The sequence below is a fragment of the Lissotriton helveticus genome, chromosome 6 (assembly GCF_964261635.1).
Source record: "Lissotriton helveticus chromosome 6, aLisHel1.1, whole genome shotgun sequence".
Classification (NCBI taxonomy): Eukaryota; Metazoa; Chordata; class Amphibia; order Caudata; family Salamandridae; genus Lissotriton; species Lissotriton helveticus.
The window spans coordinates 698,525,816-698,540,272 of record NC_136067.1 but is presented as its reverse complement, the minus strand read 5'-3'; the positions used below and the strand labels follow the sequence as shown (position 1 = coordinate 698,540,272).

The 14,457-nt window shown below is 46.4% G+C and overlaps 1 protein-coding gene across 1 annotated transcript in view; it reads right to left on the bottom strand.

Moving 5' to 3' along the window:
* Positions 1 to 689: 689 nt before the first annotated feature.
* The window catches only part of NT5E (5'-nucleotidase ecto), a 649,764-nt gene continuing 635,996 nt past the window's right edge, over positions 690 to 14,457 (bottom strand). The window contains exon 9 of the mRNA XM_078648160.1: positions 690 to 1,750. Coding sequence (XP_078504286.1) covers positions 1,569 to 1,750 — 182 coding nt within the window. The 3' untranslated portion in view covers positions 690 to 1,568. The remainder of the gene's footprint in view (positions 1,751 to 14,457) is intronic.

The following is a 14,457-nucleotide window of genomic DNA, read 5'->3' as shown; positions in this document are numbered from 1 at the left end:
TCCATGTCTACAAAGAACTGTAGACATGGATTTGTGCCAAAATCCTGCGCCTCCCTGAGGCTGGCGTAACAAGGAAAAATATTTTTATTTCTCCTTGTTTTTTCCTCCTCCGCAGCACACACGCAAAGATGCAATTGCCTTAAGGCATATTTTTTGTGAAGAAGTGACTCATTCCTGCACAAACATTTACCACAATGCAGACACCCTTGTAAGAATGTCTGCGTTGGAGCATCTCCGATGAATGTGCGCCGGCACAAGGGGTGGCACCTCCGCAATGGTGGAGAAGTGTCGCCCCACTGGCTCAGAGCCAGCAGCAAAAAAATAAAACATTTCAGTATTGTTTCATTTTTAAGCCACTGGCTCAGTCAGTGTGTGGAGGGAGGGGTGGGTCTGAGGCATGGGAGATGAGTGGAGGAGTGCTAGTGCACTACCTAAGTGCTCATGTGTGTTTGGCTGGCCGTCTCAGGCCAACCAAAACTCACATGCGCACTTAGCTATCTCTAAACCGACTATATTGAAGATCCAAGTTAGAGAAACTCCACAGACTCCCTGGTCTGAGCAGGGCATCTGTTTAGCCTGCTTAGGCCAATCGGACAGGGAGTCTGTGACTAGCCTGCAGTGTCTGCTGGGACAGGGAAGTCCCAGCCCCAAGGTGTGACGTGAGAGGAAGCCGACAGCAGGTAAGCTGATTTTTATTTTATAGTTTAATATTCTGATGCCCTCCCCAACCTTCCCCGTGCCCCCCTCCCGTGCTCCCCCACCCCCAATCCCGCCTCTCCACTTTGTGTATGTGGCAGCCGCCAATGGCCAGCACAGGCAGAGAGCAGAACTTTGCCACTTATTTTTAGATATAGTACAGTTCTGCTCTCTTCAGTTTATGAAACAAAGCCTCATCTTTGCTTTGCTTGCAACCTTGCATTGCGCCGATGCAATGAGCCTAAATTTATGGCACACACAGGGCTAGTAAGTCTTTTGTTAAAAGTGCCCCGGATTAATCGCTGTCATTTCCCCCCACAGAATACTTTTACCGGTGAATGGGAAATAATGTGTTTTGGACAAATTGGTGTTTCTATACCGATTCCCGCATGTTCCTCTCTCTGTTTCACATTGCGAGGTGCTTATTTACAAGCCCCTTGCGCCACCGGTGCATCACTTTTAATATGGGAAAAAGTGACTGAGCAACTGCAATGGCGGAGTAAATTCCGTCACAAAGTCACCAGTATTTCTATGCGCACTCTGTGGTAGGGAATACACAGGCATGATCGGTACAACTGGTTCTTGTGTTGTTTGAACTCATGAGGATAACATGCGAATGGCACGCCCGAGAAACTTCTCATTGCGTCACAGACCGCAACTTCACTCTACACAGCTCACTTTTATAAGGACCCAGAAGAGTTCTGACAACGGAAAGAAAATGGCGGAAAATGAACCTCGATTAAATGCCACGCTGCTGATATGATCAAGGACTATTCATTAGCACCACATAAGTAGAATACTTTCAAATCCCGGCATCCGTCCCAGAGGCTGAAATACTGTCACTTTATATAAGAGCACTGACACAGTCGCTTTTAAAACAGCTGGGTTAGTACAAAAAACAAAATAGGTACGGTTAGTGTGAAGCTTTGGTGGAGCGAGTTTCCTGCTCCCACAGGGCCGTCCGTTGGAGATAATAGGATCCGACCTTCAACTGCGGGATACACTTTTCCCATCACTGCAATGTAATTGGAAACAACCGAAATGTCGAGGTCGCCTGTTGGGAAAGAGACAGATAATATTTAATCTTTAGGATAATACTGCCAAAACAATAAATAACAATGCTTGGTAGCCTAGCTCACTTTATCAGTTTAAGCCATGTTATTAGTTGCTTGATTAGATGCCTACAAATTAGTTTTCAAAACCTGTGTGTCCGTGGTAGTTTTCTCTCAGTCAAAGGTAGGGTTAGCGGAAATGACGTCATGTAACCTTTTCCAGGCCTTGACATTACGTAGATGACTCTTGTGCCTCTCTTAGGGGCATATTTACAAACCTCTCTCACCACCACAACCTCACTTTAAGTGACGTTGTGGTGGTGATAGGGGATTTGACTTATTTACAAGGCAGCGTTAAGCCACTTAACGTAGCTTAACGCTGCCTTGTAAATAAGGCCCCCTTTCACACTGTACTTAACGTGAAAGGGGAGGGCAATGGGTGTTGCAGTGGGCGTTCCACCGCAACACCCATTGATTTTGATGCTGTCCCCTCTTTACAAAGGAGGCGTAAATAGGAGGCAGCGCCAAAATTAAGACCAGGGAAAACCTAGTCTTAACATGGCAAAACGAGGAGAAATGCTTTATTTCTTCTTGTTTTTGCTGTTTCCTTGTGTGCTGAGTTGTGCAGCCCATATAGAAACAGCAAATTGCCATTGATTATTTATGTGCAGGAAGGGGACCCTTCCTGCACATAAACAATAAAAATAAATATGTTTTGCAACTTCTATGTGTGCTGCATTATGCAGCACACATAAAAGTTACAAAATGTAATTTAAAGATTGTTTATGTGCAGGAAGGGGGACCTACCCGCACATAAACAATCTTCCCCTCAACGCAGACTACCATGCACTATGGTGCGAGGGTACCTGAGTAGGCGCTAGGCTGCTAAATTTAGCACCATTGTAGGGGGATACGCAGGGCTGCACCATATTGTTGTAAATATGGTGCAGTCTGCATTTCTGAAGTGGCGGTGTGCAGTGTTTAGCCAGGAAGGCTAACAGCGCACTTCGTTGTAAATATGCTCCTTAAAAGCAACTCATCCTATTTTTCCCTGAGGGTCTTGTGAAAGCTACAGAAAGTAAATGGGGCTCCCAGTTGCTCCCTTCATGAACCCTAGGACCAGGGGTCGAGTCCCATGCCCGGGGAAGAACCTGCGACCTTCGACTGGCCCGGACTTCTATGATGATTACACTGAGAAAAGAAGTAAACAGAGGAGGGCTTCAATGACAAACCGTTTAAAGTCAACAATGAAATATACAATGAATTGAGTAACAAACTTAGGGGCATATCGCAAAGCGGGCTTAGCGCTCCTTTCCCTAACGCCCGCTATCGCAGATTTTTATTGCGGAGATATTGCGTTATTAGCAACGCATACCTCCAAGGCGATAAAAATTCCTGCAATAGCGGGGAAATCACCGTTTTGCAAGGAACATCGCTAGTTTTCCAGCGATGTACCCTGCAAAATGGCGATAACCTTGCTGATACGACCCTGTGGTCGAATCAGCAGAATCCACCCCCTATGTTAGGGGTGGCTAAGTCAAGAATTTAGCAGACGTCTGCTAAAATGCTAGGGCATCCTTGCTGATAGCGCGAAGCTGCGCTATTGATGTCCTGACATGTAGTGTAAGTCAGGAACGCCTACTTTGGATCTCATTAGAGATGCAAAGGTAGGCGTAATGCAAAAGGGTGCTAAAATGCGAATATGCATGTTAGCACTCTCTCGCTGATAGGGCGATGGTTTTATCTCTGCTTTTCTAGCTTTTAAAGCCAAAAAAGCGGAGATAAAGTCCTTGCTGATATGCCCCCAAGGGGGCATATTATCATGATAAGGCGTTAAAATTATCGCCGCTTAAGCAGCAGGAAACTGCCGCTAAAGCGGCGATAATGGGCTTGATAATATGCCCTTGTGAATTCTCATAGAAGCCCATGTTCTGCTGTGAACATGGGCTTCTATTGGAATTCTCAAGACTATCAAGCCCATTATCGCCACTTTAGCGGCAGTTTCCTGCCGCTACAGCGGTGATAATTTTAACACTGTTCTTGATAATATGCTCCGAATTTGGTTAGTCTTTTCTCAAAAGGAGTAACGGTGATGGTACACTATGACTGGTCTTAGGGCCCTCTAATTTGCATGTGATGTGTCATCAGAGGAAATGACATCACAGAATGTGACATTATAGGACTACTAATATTTGGCAAGTGACCTAATGTTGATATCAGTAAAAGATTAAATGTATAAATATCTAAAGAAATAAGCCCTTTTAGCGCTTGTTAACACTATCAGATGAATGGGTTACAATATCGACATTGCTGTGAATAATTCAAAAGGAAGTCTTTACAATTCTGAAAATACGAGACGGGGTTAACCATCACTGAAGCCTGTTACAATGTTGTAATAATTCCTATTCTTCCCTTCACAACACTTTCTTCTGCCTCCTCTCTCAGACACACACTTTTCTACCAACATCTGTCCGAAACCTTCCAACTACATGTTAGACCTCATCGCTTTCCTTTCTAAACCCTTTTTCAACTTTCTCCTCCCGTAATTATTTTCTTGCATCTGCTTCATTTTACCATTCTCCACCACACATACACAAAACCCCCAATCACCTGTGAGCACTGTTTTTCCTTTTGTCCTGTCAATATTTCAACAGGAGCTTTGTACCTCCTTCACACTCTTTTGCACATAATTACATGTACAATTAACACACACCATCATTGCTCTCTACTCTGCCCACCACAAAGGGGCCAAGCATAATTGGTTGAGCAGGGTATACTAAACACGTTTGTGAGCCACTGGCAGCCACTGTGAGAACCTCGCACTTGCCTCAACTCGGCCCTCTCAATCACAGCCTATTTATACCCACCCACCCATGCCTTGAACTCACACAAACACACATAAGGGAGTCTGAAGAATATACGGTTGATATGTTGCATAGAAAAAATACATTAAAACAAATTTCAGGAAAAAACACAAATACTCTTAGGAACGTAAATTAGTAGTTGTGAAAAAGAAATAGGGGCAACCTCACTGGCATGAGTAACATGAATTACTATAATTTTTTAGAGTCATTGTTGAGATATCTATTATTTACCCTGTGAAGGGTATCAATTCAATTCAATTCAAAAGACCTTTATTCGAATTTCATAAAATTCATAAAAGTACACAATAAAAACATTCATCTGTGCAGTAAAAACAAGTATCGAATCATAAATTAAAAACTGAAGCATTTCTCATGAGGCAAGTAAACAGTTTAAACAGGACTTTCCATAGTTTTACGTGCACATGTTATGGTTCTCAAGAAAGTGCTAGTGCGAAAAATTAATTCATCTGTATCAAGGGACAATAACATTGAGTAGGATTCCCCTAATGAAAGGGTATCAAAATATAGCACAATATAGATTATTTTCAAAGTCCTGCCTTTTCAAGAATGCTTCTCCCTGCTCAGGACCTCGCTGCATAATGTAGCGCCACAAGGCACTGCAGTAATTTAGATCAGCTCTGGATTACCATCCTTACAGAGCAAAACAACAATCTATATCTCAACAATGAGCGTCCATAAAATTAGCTTACTCCATGAGCTCTGAGGCCTCGCACCACTGGATAATATCTCTTTTCTGCAGCGTTTTTACCCTCCATTGCTGCACCAATGAATAATTGCTGCATGGTGCAGGGAAGGGAGGGCGGGGCCTGTGAGAACCTCCCACAGCCTTAATACTCCACTTCATTGCTCTCACTCATGGTCTGCTATAAACACCCGCCACCTAAAATCACACAGACATCTATAGGCGAGCCAGTTCACAGTATGCGCAATACAAGATTGATATGCTGCTTTAAAAAATCACGGCTGTGATAAGGCATAGTGTAGGAGGGCTCCCTCTCCTGGGGTTGGCACCCATCATCCAGGGCTGCCAGGCCTGGCATAAATGGCCCTTTGCCTGGGCTTCATAGTGCTACATTATGAGTGTAATGCGCAGGGCAGGAAAATACTTTCATTAAAAGGTAGGACTGTACCAAAGCAAAGGGCCCTATTCACAGAAATAACGTAGGACAAAATACTAAACTTACTACCATTTTGGTATTCACAGAAGGCACTTACTCATTTTGGTATTCGCAGAAGGCACTTACTCATTTCTGTATTCACAGAAGTTAGGAGTCCTTACTTTAGGACTCCTAAATGCCTTCTGTGAATACCGAAAGTCTTAAAGCTCCAAGAAGAACTGCCGAGCCCTCGAGAAAGTCTGGAAAAGGGAACCGACACCGGACAACAGGACCTCCTTCAAAATTGCCACCCGGAAACACCACCAGCTGATCCGCGCCGCCAAGAAAACAGCATTCAAGGACCGGTTGGACAACAACGCACACAACTGCAAGGAACTCTTCAACATCGTGAAAGAGCTTTCCAACCCCAGCGCAGGAAACAACGACATCACCCCATCGCAAGACCTCTGCAACTCCCTCGCGTCATACTTCCACAACAAGATCGCGGACATACACAACAGCTTCAACAACCAACCAACGCACACCATGACCGATCAACCACCCCCCACCACCACCCTCCACGCCTGGACCCCGATCAGCACCGAAGACACCATCCGCACGATGAACTCCATCCACTCCGGTTCACCGACCGACCCCTGCCCTCACCACGTCTTCAACAAGGCCGACGCCGTCATCGCACCCCACCTGCGAGACATCATCAACACATCCTTCGACACCACCATCTTCCCGGAGAGCTGGAAACACGCCGAACTCAGCGCTCTACTCAAGAAACCAACAGCGGACCCCACCGACCTCAAGAATTACCGCCCCATCTCGCTCCTCCCGTTTCCAGCCAAAGTCATCGAGAAGACCGTCAACAAACAGATGGCCGCCTTCCTCGAGACGAACGGATCCCTCGACCCCTCACAGTCCGGCTTCCGAGCCAACCACAGCACCGAGACCGCCCTCATCGCCGCCACCGATGACATCCGAGCCCTGATGGACAATGGAGAAACAGCGGCCCTCATCCTCCTAGACCTCTCCGCGGCATTCGACACGGTCTGCCACCGCACCCTAGTACGGCGCCTCGGCAACATCGGAATCCAGGACAAGGCGCTGGAATGGATCATCTCCTTCCTCGACGGAAGAACACAGAGAGTCCGCCTACCACCGTACAAGTCAGAGGCCTCCGACGTCATCTGCAGCGTCCCCCAAGGATCATCTCTGAGCCCCACCCTCTTCAACGTCTACATGAGCCCCCTCGCGGCCATCGTACGCAAACACAACCTCAGCATAATCTCCTACGCCGACGACACCCAGCTGATCCTCTCCCTGACCCACGACCCCGCCGCCGCCAGAGCCAACCTGCACGAAGGGATGAAAGAGGTAGCCGAGTGGATGACGACCAGCCGCCTGAAGCTGAACTCGGACAAGACGGAGGTCCTCATCCTGGGCTCCTCACCCTCCGCCTGGGACGACTCCTGGTGGCCTCCCGCCCTGGGCACCGCACCCAAACCGACAGACCATGCACGAAACCTGGGCTTCATCCTGGACTCCTCCCTCTCCATGACCAGGCAAGTCAACAACGTCTCCTCGGCGTGCTTCAACATCCTACGTATGCTACGGAAGATCTTCTGGTGGATCCCCACCGAGACCAGGAAGACCGTCACCCAGGCCCTCGTCACCAGCCGACTGGACTACGGCAACGCCCTCTACGCCGGCACCACCGCCAAGCTCCAGAAGAGACTCCAGCGGATCCAGAACGCCTCAGCCAGACTCATCCTCGACATCCCACGAACCAGCCACATCTCCGGACATCTGAGAGACCTTCACTGGCTCCCCATCAACAAAAGAATCACCTTCCGCCTCCTCACCCACGCACACAAAGCCCTACACGACCAAGGCCCGAGCTACCTCAACAGTCGAGTCAACTTCTACGCTCCGAAACGCCACCTCCGATCAGCCAACCACGCCCTCGCCGCCGTCCCCCGCATCCGAAGAGCGACGACAGGAGGAAGGTCCTTCTCCTACCTGGCCGCCAAGACCTGGAACTCCCTCCCTCCCGACCTGCGCCTGACCCAAGACCACCTCTCCTTCAGGAAGAAGCTGAAGACCTGGCTGTTCGAGCAGTAGCGGCCCCCCCCCCCCCCCCAGCGCCTTGGGACCCTACGGGTATGTAGCGCGCTCTATAAGTGCCACTGATTGATTGATTGATTGAAAGTTAGGATTTTTCTCAGTTTAGGAGTAGTAAAGTTAGGACTCCTAACTTTAGGACTCCTAAATGCCTTCTGTGAATACCGAAAGTCTTAAAATTAGGATTTTTCTCAGTTTAGGAGTAGTAAAGTTAGGACTCCTAACTATAGGACTCCTAAATGCCTTCTGTGAATCCCGAAAATCTGAAAATTAGGATTTTTCTCAGTTTAGGAGTAGTCCGGATCTCAGGCCCGTAATAACTAAAGTCTGACATTGAAAGGCCCTATCACTCTGAATTAGTGTCATTTACAGGACAAAGGACTATTACAAATACGGAACAATTGTAAGAACCCCTGCAGTGAAGCAGTCCTAGACCAACAGGAGACTTGGCCCAGAACATATAGTGCAGCAAACCCACCCAGCATTTCCCAGACTGAGTTAATTGTAAAACATCCCTGTGGTTATAGCACAGTGGACTCCCTGGTAATTGGTCATCAACTCCTTTGTACACCAGTCGGAGCGCATAAGAAGCTTTCTACTAACACCCATAAACCTTTTCCAGGCCTTCCTAGCTACCACATTTCCCAGGTCCATTCATGATGTGCCGCGCTGATCATGGTTTTTTATTTGAATTCTGGGACTTGCACCCCTGTTTTATAATGGAATAAACACAATCAATCAATCAATCAATCTTTCAGTATTTACAAAGAGCAGTTTATCACCCGTGAGGGTATCCAGGCGCTAAGTTGCTGTGCTAAGGCAAAAGGCAAGGTCTTAAGTCTCTTCCTGCCAGTGAGAGTGAAGTTCGGAGGTGGAGGGTAAGGCCGTTCCAGGACTTGGTGGTGAGGTAGGAGAAGGAATGGCCTCTGCTGTGGCTTTGGCGGATGCACGACATCTGTGCGAGAGTGACAGAGCAAAGGACTCTGGATGGTTGGTGGAAGGTCAGGCGGTGGTTCATGTATGCTGGTCATTGGTCATGAGTGACTTGTAGGTGTGTGTCAATATCTTGACTTGGCATCTTTTCTGGTATGAGGGCAAATGGAGTTTCCTAAGGTGTTGGGTGATGGGGGTCCATTTGGGCAGGGTGAGGATAAGTCTGGCCGCAGATTTCTGTATCGCCGGGAGTCTTCTCATGAGCTCGGTGGTGGTTCCAGTGTGCAGTACATTGTCGTAGTCCAGCTGGCTGGTGATTAGGTGTTGCATGACTGTTTTTCTCGTGCGGATGGGAGCCATTTTTTAGAGCATGTGGACAGCGTGGAAGCAGGCAGAGGAGATCTGCTGTTTCATTGTGAGTTTGCTGTCCAGGATGATGCTGAGGTTGCGGCATGGTCTGTTGACATGGGAGTGGGTCCGAGTTCGGCGGGCCATCAGGTGTCGTTACAGAGGGAGGCATGGAGAACACAACTACAAGTCCCAGAATTCAAACAATAAACCTGGACTGGAGCTGCACTTCTTGCATGGACCTGGAAAATGTAGACAGGGTTGGCTCCTTAGTGACCATCAACCAACCTCCAAGCCACCCTGTTCTCGCCCCTTACCAACCAGCCCCACCAACCCCATTTTTAATTGTTTAAATTTTGTTATGGGTTAGAAAACATGACATCCTATAGCCTTTCCTTTTACATCAGCATGATTGTCACACAATTCAATTTACAAACGCCCCTCACTTTGCACTCAGAAAGAAAAGATAACTGCAGTCTCCATGTTAAAAGAATAAGCAGCAATTTGTCAGAAGACCGCCTGACATTTGACTTCTGCCTTTGAACGGATTTACATGCATCTTTACTGCTCGTTCACCTTTTGAACTCCAGCATTGTAGTATTGGGGGTACTGCAGCTCTCCGTTCAACAAACCCCTACTTTCAGCAACTATGTTCCTCTTTGTCTCTTGTACCTTCCGTTCTTATGCTTGTACTTTCTCTTCCTTCTTTTCTCTCTTCCACATACTCCATCTTACTCCTAATGGAAGTCTTTACCATTTTCCTCTCCTCCTTGTTTATGGATCCTCTTTCCTCCTCCCTCTACTATTTCCCTGTGCTCACGTTTTCAAGAGTTGCTGCTATTCTCTTCTCTCGTATCTTTCAGCCTCCCTTCAACATCTTCGCTCTCTCTGTCACCTTTCTCATCTTAATCCATACTGTCTCATCTCTGAAGTCTTCCCATTTCCCCTCCATTCTTATATTTGATCTTTTCTCTTCTGCCCTGCTTTCTCCAATCCACTTATTTCGTTAAACCTCTTGCTTCTTTTAGGCCTCTCCCCCATACTTTCTCTTTTAAGGATTGAACATCTTGTAATGGGGTAAACGGGCAGGATAAAGTGCACTGCAGACCCGACGTTAGCACACAGCAAATGTGACAAGATAAAAGCAATAATTTAAACAACTTTATTATTCCTTCATCTTTGGAACAACAGCACAGTTATTCTGGGGATGCTCTAGAACCCCTACTTCCAGTGAAGACGTGTGAGGAAATGGGGTGTATTATATGGCGTCATCGCGTAATACACTTACCAACCCCCTTGAGGACCAGTCAAACACTCGGCTCAATCCAGGCTAGCTGTGGCACTGAGTATAAAGGCTTACACCGAGGAACTAGTGTACAGCATTTAAATATCACCAAAACAACTGTAGAAGAAATCGGCACGACACTCGGGAAATCCGACATCAATTTACAAAAATAGACTGTAGTTTTATATAAATTGAGATACCAAAATGAAAAGATCCACCAGAGGGTTCCGGTGATACAGAATTGACATGAATGAATTAAGCATGTCAATTCACTTAACCACAAACAAGCATTGGCAACATCAACAAATGTGACGCTTTAAAACTTTTTAAGTAAAAGGTTGGGCTAGGTGTAATGTGGTCACTTGGAGTCACTGTAGGTACCCAGTCAGGGGGATAAGCCATGTCCTCAAGAATAGTTACATTAACAGGGAAAGCAATTCTCAGTCAGATGCAGGCACTTTTATCTGTTACAGGTTTTTTTCAGTGGAATTGGTCCTGATGCAAGAGATGAAGATGCTGAAGATGCTCACGGATCCTGTGGATGCAACAAGGTCGACAGAGTTCTTCCTCAGGCCCTCCTCGGTCCACAAAGATAGTTTGGGGTCCGGTATGCAGGTTTAACGTCCCACGAGGTACTCTCCAGTCTGAACAAAGTCCAGTTGCCACTATACTACCAGTCTCCCAGTGTCGCGTGACAGGCCAATTCTTCCTGCTCGATATATCTGGTGCTCTGAGAGTCCCAGCAGCTCTCTGACAGTACTCCCGAGTTCAGGGAACTCAGGTGCAACTCTGTGCATTACGTCTTGATCCCTGGTGCTGCATGGCGGTGGTGTTAGCGGCTTAAAGACTTTGGGCTACTAGCTTGCCGCTGCTGGCATCTTCATTTGTTGCGCCCCTGTGCTGCAAACAGGAGGCCAGTCGGCTGGCCTTTGGAGTTTCTTGACTTTGCTGGGCCCTGAAGACAACTTCTCCTTGAGCAGGACACAGCAGTCACAGTCTTTCTCTTTGCTAGCCACCAGGTGCAGGTGGTGCAGTCCTTGACAGTGAAGCCATTCTTTTCTGGTCCCTCTGTACAGAAGTCCTTCTTCGGTCCCCCTTCCAGGTCAGTTGAAATCTGTGTTATGGGTGTCAGAGGTGCCCTCTTTATGCTCGGAAAGTGCCTTCAGGGAAGGATGCAGTTGGTAGCCAATGGCCTACCAGGTTACCCCCCACCTGGTGACCATTTCCTGTGAAGTGTCGCAACTGGCTGGCACCATTCTGCCCACGATCAAGATGACAAGACCCCTCTCTCTTTGTGTGGACTTCACTATCCTACACCTGGGGTGTGGCTATCTCAGGGCTACATGACCTTGGGGAAACTGGTTTGGCAACTTGTCTCCCCACTCTTCTCCCCGTGCCAACCTCTCTGCATAAACAACGGGGGCCCTCCACCCTAGTTTTACACATTTGCCCTTTAAAGGTGTCTTCCCCTTTGAAGCCTGTATTTTTGGACTAATACACAAGTAACTTCCTGCAGAGGGAGGTAACACCTCCCTGGCCTGCAGTTCTTCATTTTTCCCTTTCCTGAAAGTCTTTGGCACATCGTTCCAGAAGGGCAGAAAGCTGTCTTGTGGAACAGGCTTCATGTTTGCTTGGGAAGGAACAGGAGTTTTAAAGGCAACAAAGTGGCAGCTTTGTAAAAGCTGCACACAGCATCATGTTACATTAAGTTCATGTTGGGCTCAATGTAACAAGTTGTTTGATAGCTTGGAGTGCCCACTATGGCCACACCATTCAGAAGTTAGCACACATGAGTGGTTAGCGTGTAAATCTGCACTCGGCAATTTGGACAACCAAGTCTTTCCATAGTAAAAACGTGAGTTTCATATTTTTACTGTCAGAACATGTAAACTACATGTCCTGCTAGTGTCATTTGATTGCCTCTGCCTTAGGACTTGGTAGGCTTGCCAGAGGGGTAACTTACACCGATACACAGGGGAAGTGGGGTATTTGCCACTGCTTTCAATGGCAAAGTTGAGCTAGCAATCTTTTAAAGTGCACGAATACCGGAAGGAATTTTGGTGCTGAGTGAATCAGTAGAGAGCATACGAGCGCCAAGTCCTAAGGGTTCATTGGTGAAACAACCAAGTTTTGAGGTTCGTGCTGAACGCTAAAAGCATAGGTGTATATTTAAGGTCAGGAGGCAGACGATTCCACAACAAGGCTGTGATTTTGAAGAAACTTTGGCCTCCCCAGGTGGACCAAGGGATCGACAATTAACAGGTTCGGTGTACTTGATCGAAGAGTTCTGCTGGCGGTATACTGTATCAAATTTGCCCTCAAATAAGCAGGAGCATTTCCCTAGATTTGTATGCTGGGCATAGAGCCTTAAAGGAAATGTGGATCAGAAGCCAGTGTAATTGCCTGATCACGGCCTTGGCTGACTGATATTTGGGAATTTTGAGTAGAAGCCGAGCAGCAGCATTTTGGATGGTCTGAAGTTTTCTAAGTAAGTCTTTAGAGAGGCTGCTGTAAAGACTATTACAATAACCCATTCGAGAGAGTACTAAGGCTATAACTACTGTATTCAAAAGGTCAGCCAGCAGAAATTTCTCATTTAAAAAAAAATGATTCTAGGCCAGTGGAAAGAGGATGTGGTAGTTAGATTAATTTGATTTTTAAAATTCACATTGTTATCCAGTATAAACCCCAAGTTTTTAACTTCAGAGGTAGGCGTGGGTGCCTGACCTAAATCTGATAGCCACAAGTGAGGGGACCATATAGAGAGATTGTTACCAAATTGGATGACCTCCCTTTTCCTGGAATTCAACTTTAAACAATAGCTGGCCATCCAGCAATTCGCTGAGCTCATGCATTTATTAAATGTATCACCGGCCCCACTCCCGCCCTTTGCCATTGATACAATAATTTGAGTGCCAGGGACAGCCAGAAGATCTACTCAAAATGGCCAGTGGGTTAACGTAAACATTAAGTAAGGTTGGAGAAAGGGAAAATCCCTGAGGTACCCCACAAGACAGACAGAAGGTTTCTGAGCTGAAAATCCCATTTGACACCACTTGATTACATCCTGGCCGGCAGGATTCATTCAAAATTAATGCTGAATCATGAAAGTCCAAATTCTGCAGAAGGTCAATAAGTATCTCATGTTTGACCATATCGAAGGCTGCAGATCAAGCAGAATGCGTATGGCATTGCCTCCCTTATCCAGGGATTATCTAATTTCCTCCATAGCTGTAAGCAGTGCAGATTCAGTGCTGTGATTTTCTCTGAAGCCGAACTGCGGGTCTTCTAGAAGGTGGTTAACTTCCAAATAGGAGGAAATTTGGCTGTTCATAATTGTTTCTACTAACTTAGCCGGAAAGGGAAGCCGAGCAATTGGGCGATAGTTAGTAGGTTCAAGCGGATCAAGAGTGGGTTTCTTTTCTTCAGTAGAGGAAGAACAGATGCAGCTTTCAAAATAGTAACAAAAGTGCCTGTTTAAACATACTGCATAAGATGGCTGAAAGATGATGATATAACTTTAGGAATCAGGTGGATCACCCTGGGAGGACATGGATCATTGGGGGATCCCGACTTAATCGAAGTTATGAGTGCAGCAATCTGTGCTGGAGAGGGCACAGTAAATTGTCCAAAGCTGCTGGGCTTACTGCTTGAATTAATGGGAGACAGTGAGGTGCAATTATTGTTAAAATTATTTAAAATCTCAAGGACTTTCACCTGAAAAATCCTAGCTAAATAGTTACAAAGCGCCTCATTAGTGGTAGCTGTATCAGCTCCTTTCGAGATGGTCAGTTTTTTTATTACTTAAAAAAGGGCTGTGTAGTAATCAGTTTTAGCTTTGAAGATAGATTCTTTGTATCCACTAAGACAGGTCCTATATTTCATTCTCTCCTCACTGCAGTAATAAGCTCGCCATTTGTGTTCCTGTCTCCGACATTCCTGCTTAATTGCGTTAAGCGGGTCAGTAAACCAAGGCCGGGAAGGCTTTCTGTGATAAATCTTCGAACATCTGGCAGACGCAATCTCGT